This window comes from Pan troglodytes, chromosome 5 (assembly GCF_028858775.2).
Source record: "Pan troglodytes isolate AG18354 chromosome 5, NHGRI_mPanTro3-v2.0_pri, whole genome shotgun sequence".
NCBI classification, from domain to species: domain Eukaryota; kingdom Metazoa; phylum Chordata; class Mammalia; order Primates; family Hominidae; genus Pan; species Pan troglodytes.
This window is the reverse complement of record NC_072403.2, coordinates 45,791,489-45,816,959: the sequence shown is the minus strand read 5'-3', so window position 1 is coordinate 45,816,959 and position 25,471 is coordinate 45,791,489. Positions and strand designations below refer to the sequence as shown.

General features: G+C 50.4%; 2 protein-coding genes across 14 annotated transcripts in view; one reads left to right on the top strand and one right to left on the bottom strand.

Annotated features, from left to right (window-relative positions):
• The window catches only part of MOCS1 (molybdenum cofactor synthesis 1), a 29,576-nt gene extending 7,894 nt beyond the window's left edge, over positions 1–21,682 (top strand). For 3 of the 6 annotated variants that reach the window (XM_016955406.4, XM_016955409.3, XM_054685764.2), the window contains 9 exons: positions 1,517–1,684; positions 11,116–11,280; positions 13,513–13,574; positions 13,920–14,031; positions 14,344–14,456; positions 14,974–15,084; positions 17,393–17,513; positions 18,073–18,120; positions 20,060–21,682. In XM_016955406.4, the coding sequence (XP_016810895.2) occupies positions 1,517–1,684; positions 11,116–11,280; positions 13,513–13,574; positions 13,920–14,031; positions 14,344–14,456; positions 14,974–15,084; positions 17,393–17,513; positions 18,073–18,120; positions 20,060–20,820 (1,661 nt within the window). In that variant the 3' untranslated portion in view covers positions 20,821–21,682. Of the gene's footprint in view, positions 1–1,516; positions 1,685–11,115; positions 11,281–13,512; positions 13,575–13,919; positions 14,032–14,343; positions 14,457–14,973; positions 15,085–17,392; positions 17,514–18,072; positions 18,136–20,059 lie in introns of all 6 variants that reach the window. The other 3 variants (XM_016955412.4, XM_063812968.1, XM_016955407.4) reach the window with 2 other exon arrangements.
• A 660-nt stretch (positions 21,683–22,342) lies between these two features.
• The window catches only part of DAAM2 (dishevelled associated activator of morphogenesis 2), a 114,267-nt gene continuing 111,138 nt past the window's right edge, over positions 22,343–25,471 (bottom strand). For all 8 annotated transcript variants that reach the window (XM_016955401.4, XM_054685763.2, XM_016955402.4 and 5 more), the window contains one exon: positions 22,343–25,415. In XM_016955401.4, coding sequence (XP_016810890.2) covers positions 25,191–25,415 — 225 coding nt within the window. In that variant the 3' untranslated portion in view covers positions 22,343–25,190. The remainder of the gene's footprint in view (positions 25,416–25,471) is intronic.

The window sequence follows — 25,471 nt, the reverse complement described above, 5'->3', positions numbered from 1 at the left end:
CCCCTCCCTCCCCTCCCTCCCCCTCCCCTCCCTCCCCTCCCTCCCCCTCCCTCCCCTCCCTCCCTTCCCTCCCCCTCCCCCTCCCTCCCTTCCCTCCCCCCTCCCGCTCCCCTCCCCCTCCCCTCCCCCTCCCCATCCCCCTCCCCTCCCCCTCCCCCCTCCGTCCTCCCCTCCTCCCCTCCCCTCTCCTCTCCACTTCCCCCATCCCCTCCCCCTCCCCCCTCCCGTCTCCCCTCCCCATCCCCTTCCCCTCCCCCATCCCCTTCCCCTCCCTCCTTCTCCCCTCCTCCTCCCTCTTCCCCCATTCCCCCTCTCCCCCCTCTCCCCCTCTCTCCCCCTTCCCCCTTCCCCCCTCCCGCTTTCCCCCTCCCACTTTTCCCCCTTCCCCCCACCCCTTTCCCCCCTTCCCCCCTTCCCCCCACCCCTTTCCCCCCTTTCCCCCTTCCCCCCGCCCCTTTCCCCCTTCCCCCCACCCCTTTCCCCCTTCCCCCCGCCCCTTTCCCCCTTCCCCCCGCCCCTTTTCCCCCTTCCCCCACCCCTTTTCCCCCTCCCCCGTCCCTCCCCTTCTCCCCTCCCCCTTTCCGCCTTCCTCCTTCCCCCTCCTTCCCCCTCCTTCCCCCCTTCCCCCCCTTCTTTTCCTCCCCACTTTCTTTCACTATACCTTACGATAAGAAATAAAGTTACTTCATGGTCCAATAAATGCATGCATGTATGTTTAGTAACTGTTTAACCAAACAAGATGTACTATATGCTTTACATTCTGGTAGTCTTACTTATTCTCTTCAGTCTCAAAGGACTGGTTCTGGACCCAACTGAGTAATTTGCCTTCATGACTCTCTAACAGATCTTGACCCAAACCTTAATGAAACTGCAGCACAGGAAGTGACGGTGGAGGATGGTGGCCCTTCCACGGCCTGCCACTGCTCACCTCATTTACCCCATTCTGATACCTCACCATGAACAAGTAGTATCTCAGTTTTCCAACATATAAAATGGGTCTGATGATAACCTGAAATAGATAGAGTGGATTTGAGAATGCTTGTAGCTACAGAGGACGGCAGCTTTTGCCAGGCCAGAGAGTACCTCTCTCTCACCCCATGACACACAGAGAGAAAGCTACCTGTTTGCCATAGCTAGTGAAATGCAGGAGGATGGGTGACAATGCCAGGAGGAACGCCCCTGCCCAGGTGCCCTCAGCCCAGGAAGTCAGGCCAGGCTCTGCCCTCAGCCTACTTCATCTCTAACCCATGCCCTTGGCCTCCCACTGAGGGATGTTATGGCCAGATTGTGTGTGTTGGGCATAGGGAAAGGTGTTAACGCTTCAGAAATGAGAAAGGTGAGGCCTGGGGAGATGCTGGCCTGGGGTTTTTCCACCTCAGGTTTAGTGAGGTCTCCACTCACATCCAGATGGGTTTGAGAAGCCTTTGGCCTGATGGAGAGTTGGGGAGCGGAGGCATCACGGGGCTGTGGCCGTGCCTCTTTCCTCCCTCCACATTCCCATTCATCCTTCCCTCAGGTCAGTACTGCATGCCCGAGGAGGGGGTTCCGCTGACCCCCAAAGCCAACCTGCTGACCACAGAGGAGATCCTGACCCTCGCCCGGCTCTTTGTGAAGGAAGGCGTCGACAAGATCCGGCTCACAGGTGGAGAGCCACTTATCCGGCCGGACGTGGTGGACATTGTGGGTGAGTTGGACGAAAGTCATCGCCACTTCTCCCAGCGCTGCCTCATCCGGCTGGACACTGATGCCGATGTTAACAGTGGCAGCTGACATTCATTTAGCACATGACACTCTCTTGGTCCTACAACACCTGCTGAGACAGGTGCTATTATTATTTCCATTTTTGATGAAAAAATGAGGCTTAGGTTGGATAACTTGCCCAAGGTCAGGAAGCTCCCAAATGCCAGACCTCAGTAGCTTGCTGTCACATTGAGACCAAGGTCCTCCAGGAGGCCCACGTGACCTGGCTCTTGCTGACCTCCAAAACCCTTGCAGGCTTCTCCACCTTCCCCCTCCTTCCCATTCACATGACCGGGCCTTGACATGTGCTGTTCCCTTTGCTAGGAGCTCAGGGCACTGTCCTCGACCTCATTCAGGTCTCTGTTCACATGTCATCTCAGCAAGGCCTTCCTCAACCATCCTGTCTAAAGTGCGTCCTCATGTACTCACACCAGCCACTCTTTCCCAGAAATTGGCAAGTTATAGCAGCCAAATCTGGGCCGACATGTGTTTTTGTCTAACTTGCAAACTGAGTGTTGTTTGTTTGTTTGTTTTTGAAATAGAGTCTCGCTCTGTCACCTAGGCTAGAGTGCAGTGGCAGGATCTCAGCTCACTGCAACCTTCACCTCCCAGGTTCAAGTGACTCTCCTTCCTCAGCCTCCAGAGTAGCTGGGCTTACAGGCACACACCGCTATGCCTGGCTAATTTTTTGTGTTTTTAGCAGGGACGGGGTTTCACCATGTTGGCTAAGCTGGTCTCGAAACCCTGACCTCAAGTGATCCACACACCTCGGCCTCCCAAAGTGCTGAGATTACAGGCGTGAGCCACTGCATCCTGCCATGGTTTTTATGTTCCTAAATAATGGGGAAAAAAATAAAATAATAACATTTTCTACCACACGAAAATTATAAAATCCTATATGTTCAGTGTCTATTAATGGAGTTTTATTGGAATATAGCCATGCCCATTCATTTACATATTGCCCATGGCTGCTTTGGCAGAGTTGCATGGTGTTGACAAAGACTGTGTTGCAAAGCTGGCCAGCCAAGTAGAAAATATTTACTATCTGGACTTCCACAGAAAAAGTGTGGCAACCCCTGCCCTACTCACTTACCCTACTTTGTTTTGCTTCATAGCATTTATCTCATCCTGGCACTGTGTGATTGGGTTGTGTGTTTGGTTTCTTTAATTTTCTGTCTCCTGCATTCGCTGGCGTGAAAGCTCTCAGGTTGCTGGAGCAGGTTTTGTTTTTGGCATCCAGTACCATGCCTGACACATGGTTGATGCTCCCTGAAATTCGCTGAATGAATGGAGACTGGGTCAGAGTAGTCTCTGCAGTACGGCATATTCCTATCTGAGTCTCCACTGTGCCTCTTACAAGAAGCGTACCTTGGGCAACTTTTAAAATCTGTTCTAAGCCTTGAGGCAGTGATAGTACCTACCTTATAAGGTTGACCTGAGGAGGGAATGAGAATGAAATGCCCAGCCTATGGCAAGTGCTCTGTAAAGGTAGCTCTAAAGGGCCTCTTGCCGTGAGCTTCTAAACCCCAAGATCAGGAAAGAGACCTTTGCTCATGTAATTATAGGTGATGAAATCGGGGCTATGAGGTTCCATGTTCTTGTTTGCTGTCCCATCCAGCTGCTTTGGACAGGACCCCCCACCCCTCAGCTCTCTAGCTCAGTAATTGTTCGCTGGAGTACCCTCTTACATGCCTCCTACTGTGCTGAGCACACGAAGATGAATGAGCACCAGCCCTGCTGTTGAGGACCCATGGCCCACTGGAGGAAGCAGCTGCTGTATAAGGGGAGCCTAGGTGCTGTGAGAGTCCCAAGGAGGGGCCCAGGTCCCCCTGACAGCCCTCTTCTCCCTCCTGCCCCATGGCCAGCTCCCTTCAGCTCCTACTGGTCACTTGGCCTGGGAACCTCTGTCATCCTGTGCTGGCTGAGCTGGCCCAGGCAAGCTGACCCCATGTTCCAGGCAGCTCCTCAGGGCTAAAAGGCAGGCTGGCTACCAGGAAAGGGCTGAACCTGCTGAACCAGCTGCTTGCCAGGCCCAGCCCCCTCATCCAGGCCACTTCCTCTCCCTGGCACCCGCGGGCATGGGCCGCCTTGTGCCAGGACCTGTGAGAGAGCAGAGGGGGCGAGGATCACTCACTGGTCAGGGAGGTACAGGATGGCTGAGCACCGGTATGAGGACTTGGGGCTCTCCCCGGAAACCCCAGCGTGCAGAGAGGGAAGAATGGGAGCCAGGAAAGTTGGTAGCTCTGTCCCCATTCTGCCACTCTCTGGCTGGGTGAACTTGTGCAGGTTCCTTCCCCACCCAGGGCCTCAGTTTCCTCAGCTGTGGATGAGCCACTTTAAGGATGTTTTCTGCTGTGATATTCTGTGGTTATTGGCCCTGGCTGATGGAATGGGATGGGCAAGGGGTGATCGCCACATGGATGCTAGTTAGGACAAGGCCCCGCCTGCAGTGACCTGCTTCTGAGGATTTACCTCCTGCCTCCCAGGGGGTGGGGGTGGGTGAAACACCTCCCCTTGCCCCTCTCCCAGTGCTTCAAAAAGAATGGCGGCTGCACCCCCTCACTTCCTGTGGCGCTGTGCCTGTGAGCACTCTGACATCCCTCAGGGGCTAGCCTCTGATCTTCCCCAGAGGAGCTGCTTCAGAGCAAAGCAGCCTTGAAGGGCAGGGCAGATGGGTGCTGGTGGAGGAAGGAGGGATGGGGGAAGAGAGAGAACAGAAGTCAGGGCCAGGATGTTCACGAACACTTGTGCCTACCCTCTCACGTGAGGGTTGTGAGGGGCCCCCACCTGGAGGCAGAGCAAAAGGATTGCAGGTTACAGTTTCTGCCGAGCCTGAGGTCCCGTTCACCTCAGGTCCATGTCTGAAGCTCTGTCAGCCTTTGAGAGGTGCTGCAGAACACCCCACGGGAAGGGTTTGGGCCCCTCAGCTCTCTCTGGCTCCCTCTGCCAACCCCTTGCCTCTCCAGCACTTCTGCACCCTGCTTCGTGTGCAGACAAAGTCCCATGCCCCTTCTTTTCAGCTGAGATGGGTTTAAAGCATTATCTTGGTGCAAAAGTTATGGCGGGTTTGGCCATGAATAGCATTGTCCCATAGAGCATGGGTGTCCTATCTTTTGGCTTCCCTGGGCCACAGTGGAAGAATTGTCTGAGGCCACACATAAAATACACGAACACTAACGATAGCTGATGAGCTAAAAATTTACCAAAAAATCTAATGTTTTTAGAAAATTTACAAATTTGTGTTGGGCCACATTCAAAGCCATCCTAGGCCATGTGCAGCCCCTAGGGCACAGGTTGAACAAGCTTGCCGTAGAGCTTCCCAAGATGATGGAATGTTCTGCATCTGTGTTGTTTGATACAGTAGCCACTCATAGCTCTTGAGGGCCTGACATGTGGCTAATGTAACCGAGAAATTGAATTTGTATTTTATGATTTTTTCGTTCATTTAAGTAGCCTCATGTGGCCAGCAGCTGCTGTATTGGACAGTGAAAGTTAGGGTCTTCCAAAGGAAGGAAGAAGGAACTAAGCGCACAAGTACTGTGAGAGTGTTGGAGGAGTTTGCAGGGCCCTTGTTTTCCATCCTAACTTCCCGAACGACTGGCCACTGCCAGATGAGCTGGACTTAGCTTAAGAATTGCTCACTGGGGAACAGCAGACACTGGGACCTACTTGAGGGTGGAGGGTGGGAAAAGGGAGAGGATCAGAAAAAATAACTATTGAGTACTAGGCTTAGTACCTGGATGACGAAGTAATCTGTACAACAAACCCCCATGACACAAGTTAACCCATGTAACAAACCTGCACATGTACCCCTGAACGTAAAAAAAAGTTGGAAAAAAATCACTCATTGCGGCAGCTTCTTCCTTTCCTTTTTCTTTCCTTCCTTCTTTCCTTCCATTCCTCGCTCCCTCCATTCCTTCCTGCCTTTCTTGTAGAGTATAGCTTGATTTCACAGCTTAAAGCCCATGAGAGGCTTAATGTAATGGAAAGCCAATGACAGATTGCGAAAAGAGGTAAAGCATTTTGTTTTATTTTTGGTGGGCTCCAGTTGCATAGAATTAGGTTAAATCATACTCCTTGGTTCATGAGATATTCTCATCATTGATCCATGTATGACTTGCTTTACTTTATTCATGTTAATAATGTTAGTGGTTCCTAAGGAAACCCACTGTACCACCAATGTTTTGGCAAAAAGTTTTTTTTTTTTTAGACGCAGTCTTGCTCTGTCGCCCAGGCTGGAGTGCAGTGGTGCGATCTGAGCTGACTGCAACCACTGCCTCCCAGGTTCACGCCATTCTCCCACCTCAGCCTCCCAAGTAGCTGGGACTACAGGCACCCGCCACCATGCCTGGCTAATTTTTTATATTTTTAGTAGAGGCGGGGTTTCACTGTGTTAGCCAGGATGATCTTGATATCCTGACCTCATGATCCACCCGCCTCGGCCTCCCAAAGTGCTGGGATTACAGGCATGAGCCACTGCGCCCAGCCATTTGGCAATAACTTTTAACTACCTATGGGGCCTTCCCTATACTGTACCCTGCCCCCACCCCACTGCCACCTAAGGTAAGTGTTCCTCAGTTTTCTATTTATCGTTTCCTTGCTGCCCTGTCCCCCCCTTTGTTTTGGGGGGGGAGACCGGATCTAGCTCTATTGCCCAGGCTGGAGTGCAGTGGCACAACAACTCACTGCAGCCTCAACCTCCTGGGTTCAAGCGATCCTCCCACCTCAGCCTCTAGAGTAGTTGGGACTACAGGCGCACACCACCACACCCAGCTAATTTTTGTATTTTTTGTAGAGACAGTGTTTTGCCATGTTACCCAGGCTGGTCTTGCACTCCTGGGCTCAAGTGATCCTCCTGCCCTGGCCTCCCAAAGTGCTGGGATTACAGGCATGAGCCACCACACCTAGCCTATTCCCTTGCTTTTTAAAAAGTAGATATAGCGTTTTGAAGTTTGTAAATGTCATGCTGTGTGTAGTCTTTCAGGGCTTATTGTTTTTGACTCAAGTAAAATGCATAATGTTATACAGAGTTGTAGTTCTTTTTTCCTCTGTGGTCTACTGTTACATTATGTGAATGTACCCTATTTTCTCCTTTTAGTGAGCATTTGAATTGGTTCTAGCTTTTTTGTTGTGGACGGTGCCGCTTTAAACACTGTTTTCATTAACATATCTTGGTATACAGTTTCTCTAGCGGTGGAATTGCTGGATCATAAAATAGGTGAATGTTTAACTCTGGAAAACAATGTGGCATTACTTAATAACATGGTTGTGCCAAATACACTTTCACCAGCCCTATGTAAGAGATCCTGCCAAATGACCGCCCAACACTCAGTATTATTCTTGATATTTGCCAGTTGAACAAGTGTAAAATTATATTTCATTGTGGTCTTAATTTGTATTTTCATGTTTAAGAATGAAGTTGGCATCTCTTCACATGTTAATTAACTATACATATATATAAAATATATTTTACTGTGTAATTCCTGGTCATGTCTTTTGCCTATTTTTCTATTTGGTTCTTTGTCCTTTCATACTTATTTGGTACAGGTTCTTTATATATGTTGTGAATATCTCCTCCCCATCTGAAAAAATGAGTTACACCATGTGTAATGATTGTTTTTGATCAGTAGCAGTTCTTGAATTTATCAGCGTTTTTTTCTTTTATGGTTAGTGTTTTCATATCTTGTTAATGAAACACCTAACCCCAGATCAGATCACCTACCTTCGTTCTTCACAAAAAATTTTAAATTTGCATATAGGTCCTTAGTTCATCTGTAGATGATTTTTGGGAATTCAATGTAATTTTTTTCCATATGGATAGCCATTTTTTTTATAGTTCTTTATATTGAACAATCCTTACTTCCTCCATAAATCTGCCATTCTGAACTTGATCTGTTTCAAGTTCTACTTTGTTCTGTTGGTCCATTTGTTAGTCTCTGTGCCAATATCAACTGTCTTAATCACTGTAGCTTCATCAGTCAATTATCTGGTAGGGCAAGTTCTTTTTATTCTTTTTCAACAGTGTTTTACATATACTAAGGCTTGACCATGTAAATTTTGAAATCAGCTTATCAAGTTTTTTTTGTTGTTGTTGCTGTTTTTTGTTTGTTTTTTGTTTTTGAGACAGAGTCTTACTCTGTCACCCAGGCTGGAGTGCAATGACACGATCTCGGCTCACTGCCACCTTTGCCTCCCGGGTTCAAGTGATTCTCCTGCTTTGGCTTCCCAAGCAGCTGGGATTACAGGCATATGCCACCACCACACCTGGCTAATTTTTGTATTTTTGGTAGAAACAGGGTTTTACTACGTTGGGCAGGCTGGTCTTGAACTCCTGACCTCAAATGATCCACCTGCCTTGGCCTCCCAAAGTGCTGGGATTACAGCCATCAGCCACCGTGCCTGGCCTCCAGTTGACTTTTAAGCTAGTTCTTTGGGCAGTTGCCGCTGATTTCTTCAGTAAGGGGATAATCAGTGATGGTGCTGAGGTCTCAGTGGGCAAGGGAAAGAATACAACGTAACCTGCTTCATTTTCCTTTATCTACTCACATTCTTTGCCCATCTTCATCCCCTAACTCATACCATTTCAGAACAACTAGCCTTCTTAAGGACTTAGATTGTTAAGTTCTTACATTCCTAGATTGTGTTTCTCTGGGGTTGATTTGGTAGAAGTGAAAAACCACTGCTAATTTTCCTTATTGGTAGAGTCAGAGTGAAACTCTTTCCTTTTTCAAACAGCTCTTATTTGTAAACTTTATTATTATTTTTTTTTACAAAAGTAATTTATGTTTATTTCAGAAAAGCAGAAAGAATGTCATTACTGCCTGTTTGTAACCACTGTTGACATTTTGGTTTGATGACCCACCTGCCATTTTTCCTCTGCATCTTGTGTTTACTATTTTTTGTGTTTACTGCATCTCTTGTTACTGTTCTCTCTACGTAATATAGTGCGTGCATTTCCCTACACCCTAATGTATGATTTTACAGAGTCATTTTGGGTTGCATAATGTTCCGTCATCCAGAGAAAACATAATTTAACCAGTTTGCTATTGTTGGCTCTCTAGATTATTTCCCACTTTCCTTAATTATGCATTACTCCATGATGAACATCCTTGTAGGTAAATGTTATTCACATCCGTGATTATTTCCTTAAATTCTTAGTGGAATTTCAGGTCAAAGGCTTTAAAAATTCATGTACAACTTCCTCCAGAAAGATTATATGATTTTATTCTTACACCATGATTGTGTGCATTCCCATGCACCCCTACCTTAAACTGATGATGAATTTTGTAACATTCTGCCTTTTCTAATATTTGGCTTCACTTGAGCACTTTACTCTTGGTTTCCTCTCTCTTGCAGTGCTGAGCTGGGTCTTCATAGAGACATACGTTTACATAGCTTCTTGGAAACAACTGGTCTGGTGGCTGGAAGGGTGTAGTCAGTGGCACTGTCCATGTAGCAAAGGTCAGCTAAAATTCAGGGGGAGGGGTGTGTATGTGTGTCACCCACATTATCAAAGAAAACGTGTTTGTTATAGAAAGAAATTTTACCTATAAATAAATACAAAAATCACCTATGATCCTATTGATCACAGATAACTACTGTGTACATTTTGATAGCTTATCTTTTCTCTAGATCTTCTTGGATTTGAATGTGAGCAGGTGTGTTTCTTCAGACTCATTCTTTTCATTCTTTGGTCTTTTGTATCCAGCTCTTCAAGAATGCCTTTGCTGAATTTTCCAGTTTGCTCATTCATTCCTGTGTTCATTCTGCTTCTCAAGTTTTTTCTTCTTGTAACTATATAGTGTTTAATTTTCAAGAGCCCTAATTAGGGTTTTTTCTTGGTTTATTTTCAAGATTGAATATTTATCCCAATAAGGATATTCCCTCTGCTTTTTAAAAGAATTGTCTTCTGTTATCACTGTTCCTTCTCCTCCTCCTTTCATTCTTCTATTTGGGGAAGTAGTTATCTTTCTTTCATGCTTCTTCCTTAAATGTTTGTTGATTCTTGGTGGTATACTCATCTTAGTGCCTGAGGTCTCTGTTGGCCTGCCTGGCAATGTTGTTTGTGTTGTGTTTCTGTTTGGGTTGCTCCAAGGTTGTGGAGAAGGGGTGTGAGGTACTGCTGAGTGTCACCAGGACTCAGGCCTTGCCCCCGAAATGGTTTGGCTGTGTCCCCACCCAAATCTCTTCTTGAATTGTAGTTCCCATAATCCCCACGTGTCATGGGAGGGACCCAGTAGGAGGTAATTTAATAATGGGGGTGGTTACCCTCATGCTGTTCTCATGATAGTGAGTTTTGACGAGATCTGATGATTTTTATAAGGGGCTTTTCCTGTTTTGCTCAACATTTCTTGCTGCCGCCATGTGAAGAAGGACGTGTTTGCTTCCTCTTCTGCCATGATTGTAAGTTTCCTGAGGCCTCCCTAACCATGCTGAACTGTGAGTCAATGAAACCTCTTTTCTTTATAAATTACCCAGTCTCAGGTATTTCTTTATTAGCAGTGTGAGAAGGAACTAATACAGCCCCATGGCTGGCTTAACTGTCTGCACTGGTGCTCTATCCTTGAGGCAAATGCTTCTGCTGCCTTCCTGTGCCGACAGGGAAGGATGAGGCCAACCTGTCCAGCTCCTTCAAATATAACTCCCCTCTTAGACAACCTCCCTGACATGTAGTAGGACCCCTCTGCTCCTGTACATGTGACTACTAAGCTGCGTGCACACTAGTCTCTCCCTGTTTTTACAGAACCTTCTCCTGGGTGCACTTTGAGCTGTGGTCTCTATCTGTCTGGTCGGTTCCATCTGCTTTCTCTCTTTCAGTACTAATTTACCTTTCTGGGCTATCTACGGCATTCTTTCTTACCTTCCAATGCTATTATGGATTTTTAAAATCCTTCCATTATTTCTAGGGATATTTGGTAGAATGGAGCTGTCAAATAGCACTTAATTCAAACACTTCTGTTTCCATTATACAGAGTATCAAGACCTGTGTAGTACTTGGTTGTTAAGAGCAGAGTCCTGAGTCAAGTACACATGGATTTAAATGCCAGCTCTTCTTACTGTGTGAGATTAAGCAATTTTCATAATCTTGCAGAGCACCTCTTTCCTTACCTACTAAATGAGATAATTGTTATTGTGAGGCTTCAATGAGCCCTCAGCAGAGCACCTAGCACAGAGCACTCAATGCTTAATCTTTTGGTGGTTTTTGTCAGTTTTGATTCTTAGCTTTCTTTTTAAGTTAGGCCTGGTTAATATAGGTCTGCAGAGAGCCTCTTTTCCATCCATCTTGTCTGGACAAAGAGTTTTGCCTTCCAGCCCTTTTCCCGGCCTCACTAAGAAGAAGCAAGCAGTCTGACCCCCTTTCTGTTGTCCTTACAGCCCAGCTCCAGCGGCTGGAAGGGCTGAGAACCATAGGTGTTACCACCAATGGCATCAACCTGGCCCGGCTACTGCCCCAGCTTCAGAAGGCTGGTCTCAGTGCCATCAACATCAGCCTGGACACCCTGGTGCCTGCCAAGTTTGAGTTCATTGTCCGCAGGAAAGGTGAGTGGATGTGGATGGGGTGGGTGTCCCTCCCAGGGCCTGCACATAGCTGGGGAGGGCGTGGCCATTGCTGAGCCAGGGGCCTGGTCACTTCCTCTTGGTGTCTGGGCTATCAGTAAGTCAAAGCACTTATTTCTCACCCCTCATCTTTGCCAAATGTATGTCAGGGACTTTGGGGGTCAGACGCTAATGACCTAGGGTGACCAACCTCCCCACCACCCCAGCCCCAGTTTGCCCAGGACTTGAGGGGGTTTTAGAATGAAGGACTTGAAGTTTTAAAACCAAGACAGTCTGTGGCAAACTGGGCCGAGTTGGTCATTCTACGATGAGCTCTGAAGAAACGTGGGACAGCCCAGGGTGGAAGTAGCCACCCTGGGATGCCAGGGTCTGGGTGTATGCTGCCAGGAGGGGGTCCCCCAGCAGGCCCCCATGGTTGTCCCTGTGCCCACCTGGGTATAAGCCCCTCCTATGCACCTCCTACTACAGGCACATCCATACCCTCCACTCACCTGCCTCAGGAGGCCCAAGGTAGACAGGTGGAGCCAGCCTCGAGCTCTGGGTCACAGGAGACCAGTGCCTGGCTTCCCTTTGGCATGGACCTCATGTTGGGGCAAAGGCTCTTCAGGTTGGGATACCCTTTGATATGTGGGAGGGGGTACATGACTGAGGACTCTGGAGGATCAGAGGGGTGGCAGGGAGACCCAGATCTCCTTCCTCTTCCTTGGAAACAGCTTCAAGATCAGCCCCACCACCTTCTTTCCTTCCTTTTCTTAAACGGGGTGTGATGCCTTGCTTAATACCCTCCATGTGCTGAGGAAGCACTCATGGTGTCTCCTTCCTCTATGGAGGCCTGCTCCAGGTGCTGTGGAGGGGACAGAAGACACATAAGACATTGCCCTGGCCTTACAGGCTGCTAAGGGCCAAAAGATGTCATTCCATGTGATAGCCTTTGCTTGTCTTGTGGTACTGATTAAAGAGTTACAGAGAGGAAGAAAGAACTCTTAGCAGGAGAGAACTAGGAGGGCTTCAAGGAGGATGCATGCATGCTGGCCTTGAGGAACCGGAGGGTTTCAATCAATGGCACATACTCTGAGGGGGAGCAGGAGTACAGAACCTGCAAGGGCTCTACGGTGGGAAAGTGGGAGGTGGATCTGTGGGCTGTACTGCCCACAAACACGTTCTCCCTTTTTGTCTCTTATTTCCTGGCACATGGATTGGAGACATCAGATCTTCCCTCCCATTCATACTCTTTTGTCCACCACCTGCCTTTGGAGGGGAGTGTTTTACAGAAAAGAAAACTTATAGTTCTAGGTTATCCTAGCAGCATTATTTTTTTCAAAGCTATACATTTTTCCCTTTACCCTCTCACTGAGCAGTCTGAAAATGCTGCAAGGAAACCATGGAGGCCATCTCTAGGCACCCTGTCTCACAGGTGACCACCCAGGCTGTGCAGGCTGGGGGTGCTGGAGGGGGCCAGGATGCAGTAGGTGATCAAGTGATTGGATGCATGAGAGAACTGGGCAGTGAGAAGTCAGCCTGGGGTCACAATGACTGTGGTTAATGATTGTTGAGACAATAATTGCTTACCAGCCCTGGAACAGCACCTGTGCGTAGTAGGTGCTCAGAGAGTATGTGTTGAGTGAATAATTGATGGACTGTTGAGGAAAAAACACTGAAACGGGAGTGGAAAACCTGCATTCTGAAAGATGGAGCCATGGGGCTTTGAGCAGAGCATTGCCTCACTCTGGGTCTTGGTTTCCTCCTGTAGACTACAAGAGGGTTCAACTAGATCCAGGGTCAGCATGCTATGGCCCACAGGCCACATCTAGCCCCCTGCCTGTTTTCATGTAGCCTTTGAGCCAAGAATGCATTTTACAGATAGCATTCAAAATCAGTTAATGATAGGGAACATTAACTATGAACCCCATTTAAGCAAAATATTGTCCCTGCAAAAAGAATTGCATTATTGTATCCCATTTGTAGATCTGTTTTACAAAACACTATAGTCAGTTATTACTATTACATTTTGAATTTAGCCAACACTTTGTGACATATACTTACACGGATCCTCAATTTTGCCTCTTGGCTTGCAAAGCCTACGATATTACTCTGGCCTGTTTTAGAAAACGTTTGCCAATCTCCAGACTAGATGGGCTCTGGTGCTTTTCTGTGGGGGTGTGGGGGAAGAGGAGAGAGAACAGAAGTTCCTGGATCCTTGTTTCTCCCTCCCAGGCTTCCACAAAGTCATGGAGGGCATCCACAAGGCCATCGAGCTGGGCTACAACCCTGTGAAGGTGAGGCCGTGCCCCTGCCGTAGATTCCCGACTTCCCTCCACACTGCCCTGGCCTTCCCCTCACCGCCCCTTGGCCCACTTGAGAGCCCTCAGCTCTGGCCAGCATGGCTGAAGTACGTGCACCCGTCCGCCTCTTCTCTCCCTGCTGGTCCAGCCCTGCCGACCCTCGAGAGAAACGAGAAAATCAGTGACCCCAAGGAATCCCATAACTTAGAGAACTGAGTGGGAGAAGCAAGGAATGGGTCCCTGAGTGGAAGGCCTCAGTGAGTGCCAGGCCCCCAAGGGTCATCTCCACAAAAGAATGCAGAGGGCACAGCCCTCATGGTCCCATTGTTCCCCGGCCAGGTGAACTGTGTGGTGATGCGAGGCCTTAACGAGGATGAACTCCTGGACTTTGCGGCCTTGACTGAGGGCCTCCCCCTGGATGTGCGCTTCATAGAGTATATGCCCTTTGATGGTCAGTGACCAGGGATGGGTTGAGGGAGGGAAGAAGGGGTTGGGCCTGCAGGTCGCATAGGGTGGCTCACCCACTGGGTATGGCTGACCTCAGGGGCAGTGAGTCTAGGATTATGATGGGCTGTTGGTGGCTTCTCGGAGCCCACTGTGGATGTGATTCAATCCACCAGTTTTAGGCAGAGCCCCCGTCCCTCCCTTCTAAGAGGCTGGAGAACTGATTGCTATGCTGTGGCAGGGGATGGACTCAAAGACCCTGGGGCCCCTTCAACTGTGATTCAGAAGCTCCCCTTGCCTTCCCCCATCCTGAATACAGGCAACAAGTGGAACTTCAAGAAGATGGTCAGCTATAAGGAGATGCTAGACACTGTCCGGCAGCAGTGGCCAGAGCTGGAGAAGGTGCCAGAGGAGGAATCCAGCACAGCCAAGGTTAGGGAGCAGGAGGGTGTGGGGCAGGCCTGGAGGAAGGTCGTACCTCCACCCTAGGATGGAGAGCTAGCAGGGAGCTGCACTGTGGTGGGGATGCTGTGATGTGGGATGGTACCATTTAAGCAGGAAGCATCAGTGCTATCACAACCACCTCCCTGTTTCATGGATGAAGATGTGGGCTCGGCTAGGGTGGGGGGCTCAGTAACATGTCAGAGGACACACTCCAGGAAGTGGCAGAGAGGGGTGCTCATCCCGCTTCCACACAGACTTTTCTAAACATGCTGCCCACAGGTCCCTGCCTTAGCAGCTTTTATCTAGGGCAAGCCAGGCATAGGTCAACCCATGGGTCATCCATCCTACCAGAGTCTTCTATCACCTGAGGGCCTTGGGTGGAGCTTCACGTGGGGTCCTCTGGGAGAGGGTTGAGGAGTGGAGGTTCTGATGTCATGGAGTGAGAAACTGGGCTCAGTAGCCCATCCCCTCCACTGCCCTTTTGCTCCCACTCTCCCCTGCCCAGGCCTTTAAAATCCCTGGCTTCCAAGGCCAGATCAGCTTCATCACATCCATGTCTGAGCATTTCTGTGGGACCTGCAACCGCCTGCGAATCACGGCTGATGGGAACCTCAAGGTGAGCATCCCCTCCTCCACAGGGACCCCTTGCCACCTCTGTGTTCTCATGTCTCCTCCCACCTGTGCTCCCTGATTGGAGAGGAGGCTGGCAGGGCACGGTGTGGGGGGAGGTGGTTGGTGCAATAATGTCAGGTTTGGGGGCATGATGGGAGCAGCAGGTGAGGGTGAACTCATGGCCCCTCTGGAAATGTCACCCTGATTCCTTCCTTCCTTCTGTGGGGCCCTGAAGTAGCTTCTGGTTTATTGGGAGCTCCTTTCCAGCTCTCATGGAGCTGCAGGATCAATGTGCATTTTGCCTGGCCCCCGCCATGGTTAGCCCCTTCCACCAGGCCAGGGGCTTAGCTCTGAAACCAGAAATGGATGTTACTCATATCTAACAAGCATGTCCTGTGCATTCGTCCCTGTGGGGGATGTTGGGACCCCTTCTCGTCAGGGCTATGCAGACTCACAGGCAAGACCAAACAGAGGCAATGTGTGGCAGCACGAGAGTCCTTGCCACACGCATGGCTAGATAGGCTGTGAGAGTGCAGGGCATTAAGAGCACTACAGACCTCAGCGAGCCTTGAAGAATGGGTGGGGCAGAAGTGGGGAGGGGAGGGTGCATACATAGGGTTCATACTGGTTGGGCGGGCTAGGGCAGATTAAAGTCAGCTGTGGGAAGACTACATTGTAGGGGGCTTTGGTTCAGAATGTGTTCTGTGGACAATAGTGTGCTGCGTAAGGTTCCTGAACAGGGGAGACATCCCCCATGTATGTTTTATAAGCCACAGGCTGGGTGTGATGACAGGAAGACCAATTAGGTGGCCATTCAGTGGTTCTCCAAATATGTTAGAGTGTGAATTGAAGGGAAGGAAGACTCAGAGAGCTTGGTAATGTTCGCGGAAGGAGAGGAGGAAGGCATCAAGGTAGCTGGAAGGCCTTGGGATCTTTTACAATTGTGGGAGGGTGATGATGGTGGGTTGGGTTTAGATGCATGCAGTTTGAATCCAAAAGGAACCATCCAGCAGGTTGCTGAAAAGCTTGGGGGGTTTTCTGGGTTGGAGATACAGAATTGACTTGGACTAGAGGTGGTATCTGTATCTGTGAGGTCTTGGCAGGAAATGGAAGGTGGGATTCTGAAGAGAATGTAATGAAGAAGCTATTTATAACATATAAGATTAAGGGAACCAATAAAGGATATTGAGGGACTTGGGACCAGCAGCAGCAAAGTGCTGTTCCCACTTAGGAAGGGCAAGGGGGAGGCACTGATGTCACTGGGGCCCAGGAAGGGCTGGAGCCTTAGAAGAGAGGCCACCTCATTGGCACTTGAGCTGTGCAGAGAAGCAGCTGCTGCCAGATACATCAAAGCAGGGAGGAAGTAGGGGAGAAATGCCTGAAGATTGTTCTTTCCCTTTACCCATTGATCTCCCAGGCAGGAGCCAGCTGGGGGGCGGGAGGGGAGGGTGGCACCAGGTGAAGTCCACAGGAGGAACCTCTTTGTTGCAGAGAAGGGAACCTGGAGGCTGGTTGGGGAGCGAGGCATGAGGAATAACAGGCACGCTGAAGCAGTTAGACCTATCCTAGATTTCACTGGTATCTTCTCCAGTGGTCTCTGCCTGCAGAAGCTTCTCAGACATTCTTCTTTCTCTGTGGCCACAGTGCCTTGTGCAGAGCTGGCACAGAGTAGATGCTTCATAAGTTTTGGTGGAAGGATGGTAGGTATATTGATTTCTGGGGCTGTCTCATCCATCCCTCTTACAGAAGCTGAGAAGCATTGAGTGAAGTTTGACCTTAAGTTGTCATGCCCAGCAGCCCTCAGCTGAAGCTTCCAAGCAGTGATCACAGACTCAAATAGGTACAGGGCAGTCAGGTGATGTCCACAAGGGACGTGGAGGGGCTGAGGTGAAATGGGATGTGTGTGCCACAACAGGGGTAGGAGACTTCCAGGACACACACAGCTCCAACTGGTTGGGGGCCATTCTCATGGTGATAAAGTGGTCATTCCAGCAAGTGTCTCAGAAGGTAGAGATCTGGATTTTTACATGCTATCTCTGTTGGCATCTACTTAGTTTTTTAAAAATACACTGAGGGAAGTATGACTGTAACTCACATATAGGTATTGGGAAGTCGAATTTTGCCTCTTGCTCTTCTAGCCTCTCTGACCTCCCTACAGCACCTCTGTCTCTCACTGCTAGGGGCCCTGCCGTGGGAGGCCTGGGCCCTGGTGCTCCTCCCGGAGGGAGAACCAGGGAAGGAGTTAGCTCCTCAGAGGCCAGGAGGCCAAGGCTCAGGGGTAAGGAAGGCATATTGTCCTCACCCACATGTAGGTCTGCCTCTTTGGAAACTCTGAGGTATCCCTGCGGGATCACCTGCGAGCTGGGGCCTCTGAGCAGGAGCTGCTGAGAATCATTGGGGCTGCTGTGGGCAGGAAGAAGCGGCAGCATGCAGGTAAGGGCAGGGTGGGGAGGGCTGGCCTGGATGGTGAGTGGGCCTTGTCCCTGAGAGGGAGGTGTGGAGTTGTGGGGTGAGATGACCAAGGAACACCTAGGGGGAAGCTGGCGAGAGTCAGCATCATCCCCACTACCACTCACTGCTGTTGGCCCTCTGGACTCAGGGTACAGTGATGCTTCTCCTTCCATGGGGAAAAGTCATAGCAGAGGCTGCACAGGAGAGGGGACCCCAAATTCTCTTGGGCTGTTTTACTAGGTGGGAAGAAGGGGGTGTCATTGCTTCTTTCTCATCCCACACGTGGCCTTCTGTTTAGGGAGGGCAGGGTCCTGATGTCCACAGACTGTTCTTTGGGCTCAGCCTTGAGTGACCTCGCAGTGCACATGTGGGGGCCTTTTGTCATATAGCTGAGTGCATGTGCTCGGGGCTGTCAAGCGCGTTTGTTTCAGTGAACTCTCCTCTCCCCACCCTCTCCCTCTCCCCCTCCCCCTCCCCTGCTTTCCTCTCCCTCTCCCCCTCCCCTGCTTTCCTCTCCCTCCCCATCTTTCCCTCACCCCAGGCATGTTCAGTATTTCCCAGATGAAGAACCGGCCCATGATCCTCATCGGTGGGTGACCCATCAGTACGTAACCACTCACCCTTGTCATTTGGGGATCTCGTGGGGTGGGAGCCGTGCCATAGGCACCCCCAGCTCCTGCATTTCATGCTGATTTCTCATCCTTGTTTTTCTTCTATTCCTCCTTCCTCTCTTCTTAACCTTCAAGGTTTTACTGTTTCTTCCCCCACTGTTCATGATCCCCCTTACTATACCTGCCACAGAAATGATCCTTCTGTCTCACCAGACATCAGAGCAGGGGGATGGTCTGCCAGATTTAATGATCACTAAGTTAGTGGCTCCCTGAGAATTGAAATCCTGGTTAAAACAGAGGCCTTTTCCTCGGCTCTAAAATCTCCCATTTGGATAATGTGACAGGTGTCCTCTGTAGTACGCACTGATCCATGCACGGTGTATCTGGACCATGAGCCCCCACGGGTGGATGTGTGGCCAGACGTCTGTGCTGGGCAGATCTTGAGGCAGCAAGTTAATAATGTTACTCACATGTAACATGAGGTAATGATGGCCAAGACCTCAACTTCCCAATTCCTTAACTCTCAGGAACATCTGCATAGGATGTATCATTGTGTGTGTAGGATGCTTCAAACAAAAGCCCCCTGGTTTTAAGTCCTTATGTGGTCTCCTACCCCTGGGGGCTGGGCTGGTCACTGAGGAGCTGTAGGGTGGCTGTTGCCCCTCTGTCACGGTGCCCAGATTATAGCAGGTGAGGCCTTGACCCTTTGCTCGCAGTCAGTTCTGAGCCCCCTGAACTGTGCCACTAGGAAAGAAAAAACGGGGGAGAAAAGATGAGAGGAAAGATCCTTTCTTTAGAGGTTAGAGCAGAGGGAACTCAGTGGCCCAGAGGGGAAGGCAGGCTAGAGACAGCCCAAGGACCATCTTTGCCCACTGGCTGCCCGGGAAAGCAAAGGTAGCTCGCCACTGGGAAGAAGACTCTCATCTCCTCTCCTCCCACCCCCAGCATCCAAGTCCTCTTGTTGGGCCCTGACCCATGCTGAGGCACCTTCATGGCCTTGATGGCAACTCCCCAGAAGGGAGGCTGCCCCTCTGACATTGACATGTCTGGGGCTTAGAGTATGATGCGAAGTGGGAAGCTGGGGGAGCATTTGCTTCATACTTTCAGAGATATTGAGTAACCAGTCTGCTTTCCATACAACCAAGAGTTGCCTAGGACAGGGCCTCTCAGAATTTCATGTGCATGTGAATCACTGGGGATTTTGTCCTTTTGGATTGACTTGGAAGGTCTGGGGTGGGATTCTGCATCTCTTGTGAGTTCTCAGGTGGTGCTGGTGCTGGTGCTGCTGGTGCTGCTGGTCCATAAGCCAACCACCCTTTGAGTAACAAGAGCCTGCACGATTCCCTAGGCCCTCTGCACCATCTGAATTAGCCCGTCAGTTTGTATGTGCTTCTCATGTGCTTCAGGGGACTTGAAAAACATTTAAGTAGATCACAAATTCCCCTTATTATCTTGTCTGTAAACTAAGTGGTTATATTAACTCTTCATGGAGAATGTGAAGATAAAAATAGGTGTAATTGGTAATTTAGAGTGAGACCTAGCTCTAGTTTTAAGAAAATGAAGGGACATTCAGAGGTCATGTGATCCAGGCCTCAGCTTGGTGCTGCTTGAGAGACCTTGGGAATTGAGAAGGTTTTCATGTGGAGGGAACCCTGTGCCACGGTGGCACAGCAGTTTCTAGGAGGGCTGTTACCCTGTACATCACTGGGTGAGAAGGGCTGTGACCTTGGACTCTGGGTGCCATCTATCTGTGGATCTTCTGCTTTGTCTTGTCCCACTATGCTTTTTGTTCTTCATTCCTCTTTCCCCGGTATGAAAGAGAACTTGAGGTGGGATAGGGAGAGGGTTGGGGAGTAGAGGTGGGAAAAAGAATTGCCTTTTGGACTTAGTCTTTCTTCTTTTCTTCTTGCCTTGCAGAGTTATTTTTGATGTTCCACAATTCCCCACCAGCCAATCCAAGCATTTTCTCCTGGGACCCCCTCCATTTTCAGGGTCTAAGACCCAGAATGAGTTTCTCCAGCCAGGTGGCCACTTTATGGAAAGGATGCAGGGTCCCCCAGACCCCTCCTCTAGCCCAGCAGCGGCTGGGGTCTGGCTTCTTTCAGAGACACTACACTTCCCGTGCAGACTCAGATGCCAACTCAAAGTGCCTTAGCCCAGGTTCCTGGGCTTCTGCTGCCCCCTCAGGACCCCAGCTAACCTCAGAACAACTAACTCATGTGGACTCGGAAGGACGGGCAGCTATGGTAGATGTGGGCAGGAAGCCAGACACAGAGCGGGTGGCTGTGGCTTCAGCCGTGGTCCTCCTGGGACCTGTAGCCTTCAAGCTTGTCCAGCAGAACCAGCTCAAGAAAGGAGATGCCCTAGTGGTGGCCCAGCTGGCTGGAGTCCAGGCAGCCAAGGTGACCAGCCAGCTGATCCCTCTGTGCCACCACGTGGCCCTGAGCCACATCCAGGTGCAGCTGGAGCTGGACAGCACACGCCATGCCGTGAAGATCCAGGCATCTTGCCGGGCTCGGGGCCCCACCGGGGTGGAGATGGAGGCCCTGACCTCTGCTGCAGTGGCCGCCCTCACCCTGTATGACATGTGCAAGGCTGTCAGCAGGGACATCGTGTTGGAGGAGATCAAGCTCATTAGCAAGACTGGTGGTCAGCGGGGGGACTTCCATCGGGCTTAGCACCTGCCCTTCTCACCCATGGCCCACCCAGGCCTGGAGCTGGGATGCAATGTAGGCTGAGGGAAAGACGTCAGGTTCCTTTAATCACAGTCACTGTTTGTTTACCTTGAGCAGTAAACCCGAAGTCAGCCTGCTCTACTACTAACAAACAGGCCTGCTGCTAGATGATCTCTAATGACCAATGGGGCTTCCTTTCTATAGGGAGGATACCAGCAGGCCCTTAAGCCTTCCAGGACACTAAGGTCATGGGAGCGGGACTGCAACAAGCAATGCCAGATAACTAACTGAGAAATCAATCATGTTCTTTGTGGACTATTTCAGACAACCAGGTTCCGACAGTCCAGCCCAGAACTTTTCCTTCTCATTTTGGGTTTTCTCTTCTCCTACTTTCCTGGGGAGAGATTAAGGGCTCATTAAGCAGAGGAGCCCACTTTGAGGAGAGCAAAGCACAAGCTTGCCTGAAGAATGGATCCCAACTTCTCCCCGGCAGCTCTGCCTCCCAACTTCTCCCCGGCAGCTCTGCCTCCCTAAGTCTGTGAAGCCGCAACCCTGCCCTGTCCTGACTTCTTCATCTCTCCTTCTGCCCAAGTCTGTGTCCCATCAGACTTGCAGCCTTTCAGCTTAACAGTTGCCCGGTCCTGCTGGCCCCTTTTCCTCTGGCCCCCCTCTTCTGAAACAGGATGTGCACACACGGGCCATAGCCCTAAGGACTCCTGCCGGACCACACAGCCCACACCTGGCCCTGTTCACGGCTGTTCCACCCACCCCTCTTTATTCTGGAGCATATCAGGGAAAGAAGAGTTGATGATAGATTGCCTTCACCCTCACAGCGCACAAATAAAGCTACGATGCCAACTTTGCAGATGCAAGAATGAAGACACTGTGTGGGTAGGGCACTGAGCTGCTGCAGTTTCACAGGGAAGGCTGCACCTATCATCAATCCTATCCCAAAAGACACAGTTCCCTGAGGGAAGAAGAGGAGGGACCTGGAAAGGCCTAAGGGTGTATTCTCTGTATAGCCCCGCTATGGGAGAATAAAGTGGAGTAGGGGGCATAGAAATGCACCATCTAAGGGAAATTTTCTGTCAGGTGGTGGCCAGGGGTGTTCAAAGCTCATTGCTTGCATTACCAGCTATTAGAGAGATCAGAGAGGGCAATTAATTAGAGGCTCCTGGTTCTCACATCCCAAACACACACAGTTCTGGCCTGCTGGGCTCTCTAACTTGGATGTCTTTCTTTGAGTGAGTCCTCAGTGGTGCCCCCTGCCTGCCTCCCCTCTGCCCTATGCCAAGGTGTGCTGGCAAATATTTAACAAACAACCAGCTCTCTGGAAAAGACAATTTGTGATATAAATACTCCCATGTTGAATAATTTCAAGCTACCAGTATGTCAAATGGCTTGCAAAATTTTTCTGAAAATGTAAACAATTGGTTCTCACAGAGCTGGTACAAGCTGGCTCCAGCACACTCTCAGCCCACCCCAGATCCCCTCATAGGAAGAAGGCACAAGTTTAAAGGCAGACTGGGTAGGGATGGTATGAATTTAATATTTTTTAGTATTACAATATATTCTTATAAAAAAGGTGCAAGTGAAAAAGGACACTGTAGATTATGTCCATTAGCCTCATTTGTCATCTGAGGCAGCTGGTGAGAACAGCCTTGGCGTGAAGGCATCCCTGGTAGAGGTCGGGGGAGATAGTCACAGTTCCCCAGTTGGTGGAAATGGGATGGGAGTAGGGAGAGGCTGGAACAGACCCTTCCCGATTCACCTGGAGAATTTTCTCCTCCCACTGCCCTAAACACTTTATTTATTTCCATCACAGGGGAGAAATGCTGCTGAGAAGGTTGTGTTTGTTAGGTTGATGACGAATTTTACATTGGCCACAAAATTAGCTAGGGAAACTTATCTAAAGGTGGCAGGAGCAGTGGGGAGGGCATGAAGAAAGCAAGACCAAGAAACATTAAGAGGCTAAAACATTTAACATATTAAGGACCAGCTCAGCCACCCCGACTGGGCACCAGCCCCTTCTTACTCAGTTGAGTATGAGTCCATGGTCCAAGGCACTGTTGGAGATCTGGCTACAGTGGCATCTAGCACCAGAGCCAGTGGCCAGATGTAGAAAATAAATAGAAAAATACCTTTTAGAGTGAGAAGGCTGAGCTCTGGAACAACGTATTTGTGTCCTCTGTCAACAGTTGAACCAAATTCTGCTTTTCTGAAGATCAAATGTGTCTTGAACAGCTTCCATAGTCCTTTTGTTTCCAGGTGCGTATCCAGTCTTCCATGGTGGGTGGGAATGCCAGACACGCTTGTGGAGCCCTCCCCTGTTCCCTGCCCCTGAAGGGGTTAGGTTGACATCAGCCTGGTCAGTTTGGGAGAGGACCTTTAGAGGCCTCACCCACAACCTCCCATCTTCCCCAACACTTGTCTTGCAGTGGGAGCTCTTGGGGCTGCAGATGCATATAGCCAAACTCTCTGCAGCTGTTCTGCCTGGAAGCCTTCATCTTGCCCTCACCTGGGTTCCAGGATGGCCTCTTCACACCTGTGTCAGCCAGGCTTGCACTTGCTCAGATCCCTCCCACCAGAACACACACACACCGCCCGCCCCCTCAAACCAACGCACATGCTGGGCTCACCGACCCTGTGTTTCTTCCCCCCCGCAGCTACTACAGTCCCAGCCCCAGGAGTTGGATGCAAGTGAAAGGCAGAAGATAGGCAGCTGAGAGTAGGCCCAGCTCACCGGTCTCTACTGGCAATAACCCTGAGCCAGGGATTAGGTTGGAAAGTGAGAAACGCAGGGAAGGGCAGAAGGGCCAAGAGCTGATTGATGGTAGAGGTTAGGCAGGGCCAGTCTCAAAGAAGATGAAAGGCCAACTCGGAACGTGGTATTGAATAAGAGCCTTGATGGAGTTTTAGAAAAATTTTGTCTAGATACAGCCATCCCATCCACCAAGGCCAGCATGAGATGGACAAAATGGAAGGTGGCAGTGGATGGGAGGACCAGAAGGAACCCCTTGCAAGTTGGGCTGAAGAACCAAATTGGGTACCAGAAATGGGGTGGCCCCCCTCTCAGCCTTCCTCCTTGGCACCTTCAGGTGATGTGCTCCCCAGAGGATGTCAGCCTTCCTCCTCCATCCCCATCTCCCCAGTTTCCCTTGCCTGCTCTGCTGTTCGCACCATCCGAACGCCTGAGAGGAGGGGCCACCCTTAGAGACAGCGTGTTAATGTAGAGGGCAGCTCTGGCCCTCAGACCTCTCAGGAACCAACTCCCCAACGCCAGTGGACACATGGTTCCAAGTGGCCACCTGCAGGCTGGACAGAGGCTGCTGTGGCTTCTGCCTTGAAACTAGTGTTAGAGAAGGGGTGGGAGGGCCTGAGCAATTTATATGAAGTAGAGAACTATGGGATGGAGCTAAGCATTCAAGTGCTGCCCTCTGCTGAGGGGCTATAGGGGACTCCAAGGCAACATTTGAGGTCACTGTCTGGCTTCACAACAATGGCCAGGTGTCCAGGAGATGGGGACATGGGAGATGCCCAAAAGGCATGAGGTGTGGTGATGCATGAGGTCTGTCTTGAGCCCCTCGCCAGATTCATCAAGCACCTGGTAGTGAGCCATAGCTGTGGAAACCCAAGGTGAGTCTTCTAGGACTGTGGATTAGTAGACAGGATGGAGGTGAGGGTAGAGAAGGAAGGGAAAGATACTTAAGACATGCAGGGAGAGGCCAGAGGACTTGTGACATGGGAAACAGACACTGCTACTCTGTCCTGATGGCTTTGGTCCCTGCATCATCCTTCCAACATTGACTGTTCTCTGGAACCTACCAGAGCTGATCTAACTAGAATATATAATGCCTCCTCTGTTCCCATTCAAGAGGAAAGTTTGCCCCCAGGTCAATGTTCTGTTGAGCCTCCCCTTGAGAGAAGGGAGTCTGGATTCCCTCACCAGATTCCCTCTCAGGGGCTCCCTCCATCATTGCTCCCCGTGCTACACAGGAACTCTGGACAAGGCTGTGGACCTCTCCAGTCTAGATCTGGAACTGTTCTGTGCCAGCACATGGGTGCCCATGGTAGGGGATGGGGAGCAGGGCCCCTTCAGCCTGGGGTTACCTGGCCTGAGGCCATCCAAGGCAGCCTCAGAATAATCCCTGGGGCCAGGGCACAGAAGAAATCGTGTGAAGGGGAGATAAGAGGAGCCCCTTAAGGTAAGCGTGGGGAGACACCTGGTCCAGCCACACACAGCCCCCCATCCCAGGACCCAGCCCAAGGCTCTAAACCAAGCACCAAATGGTTTAAATATCACCACCTCCTCCACTCAGCCCCATTCTCACCAGTCCCTGTCTCCCGGCCTCCTGTGTGGCTAGTTCCCCAGGTCAATAATTTAGCCGGTTTATTGCCCGCTCCCGGGTAACTTCCAGGGCCTGGCTCCCTGATCGCTTGCGGCTGCGCTTGAGCTTGCATAAGTCCTTGTCGAAGACCTCCCCAGAGCGCAGGGCCGACACCAGGTCATCGAACTCTCCTCCCTCCTCCAGCGAGCTGCCCGCAGCCAGGACCTTCCGCTGCCGCTGCCACCGCTCACGTTCCCTCTGCTCCTTCAGCTGCGGGCGGGGGGCCAGAGATAGGAACCCTCTCAGGGAGAGGCGCTGAGGCCAGG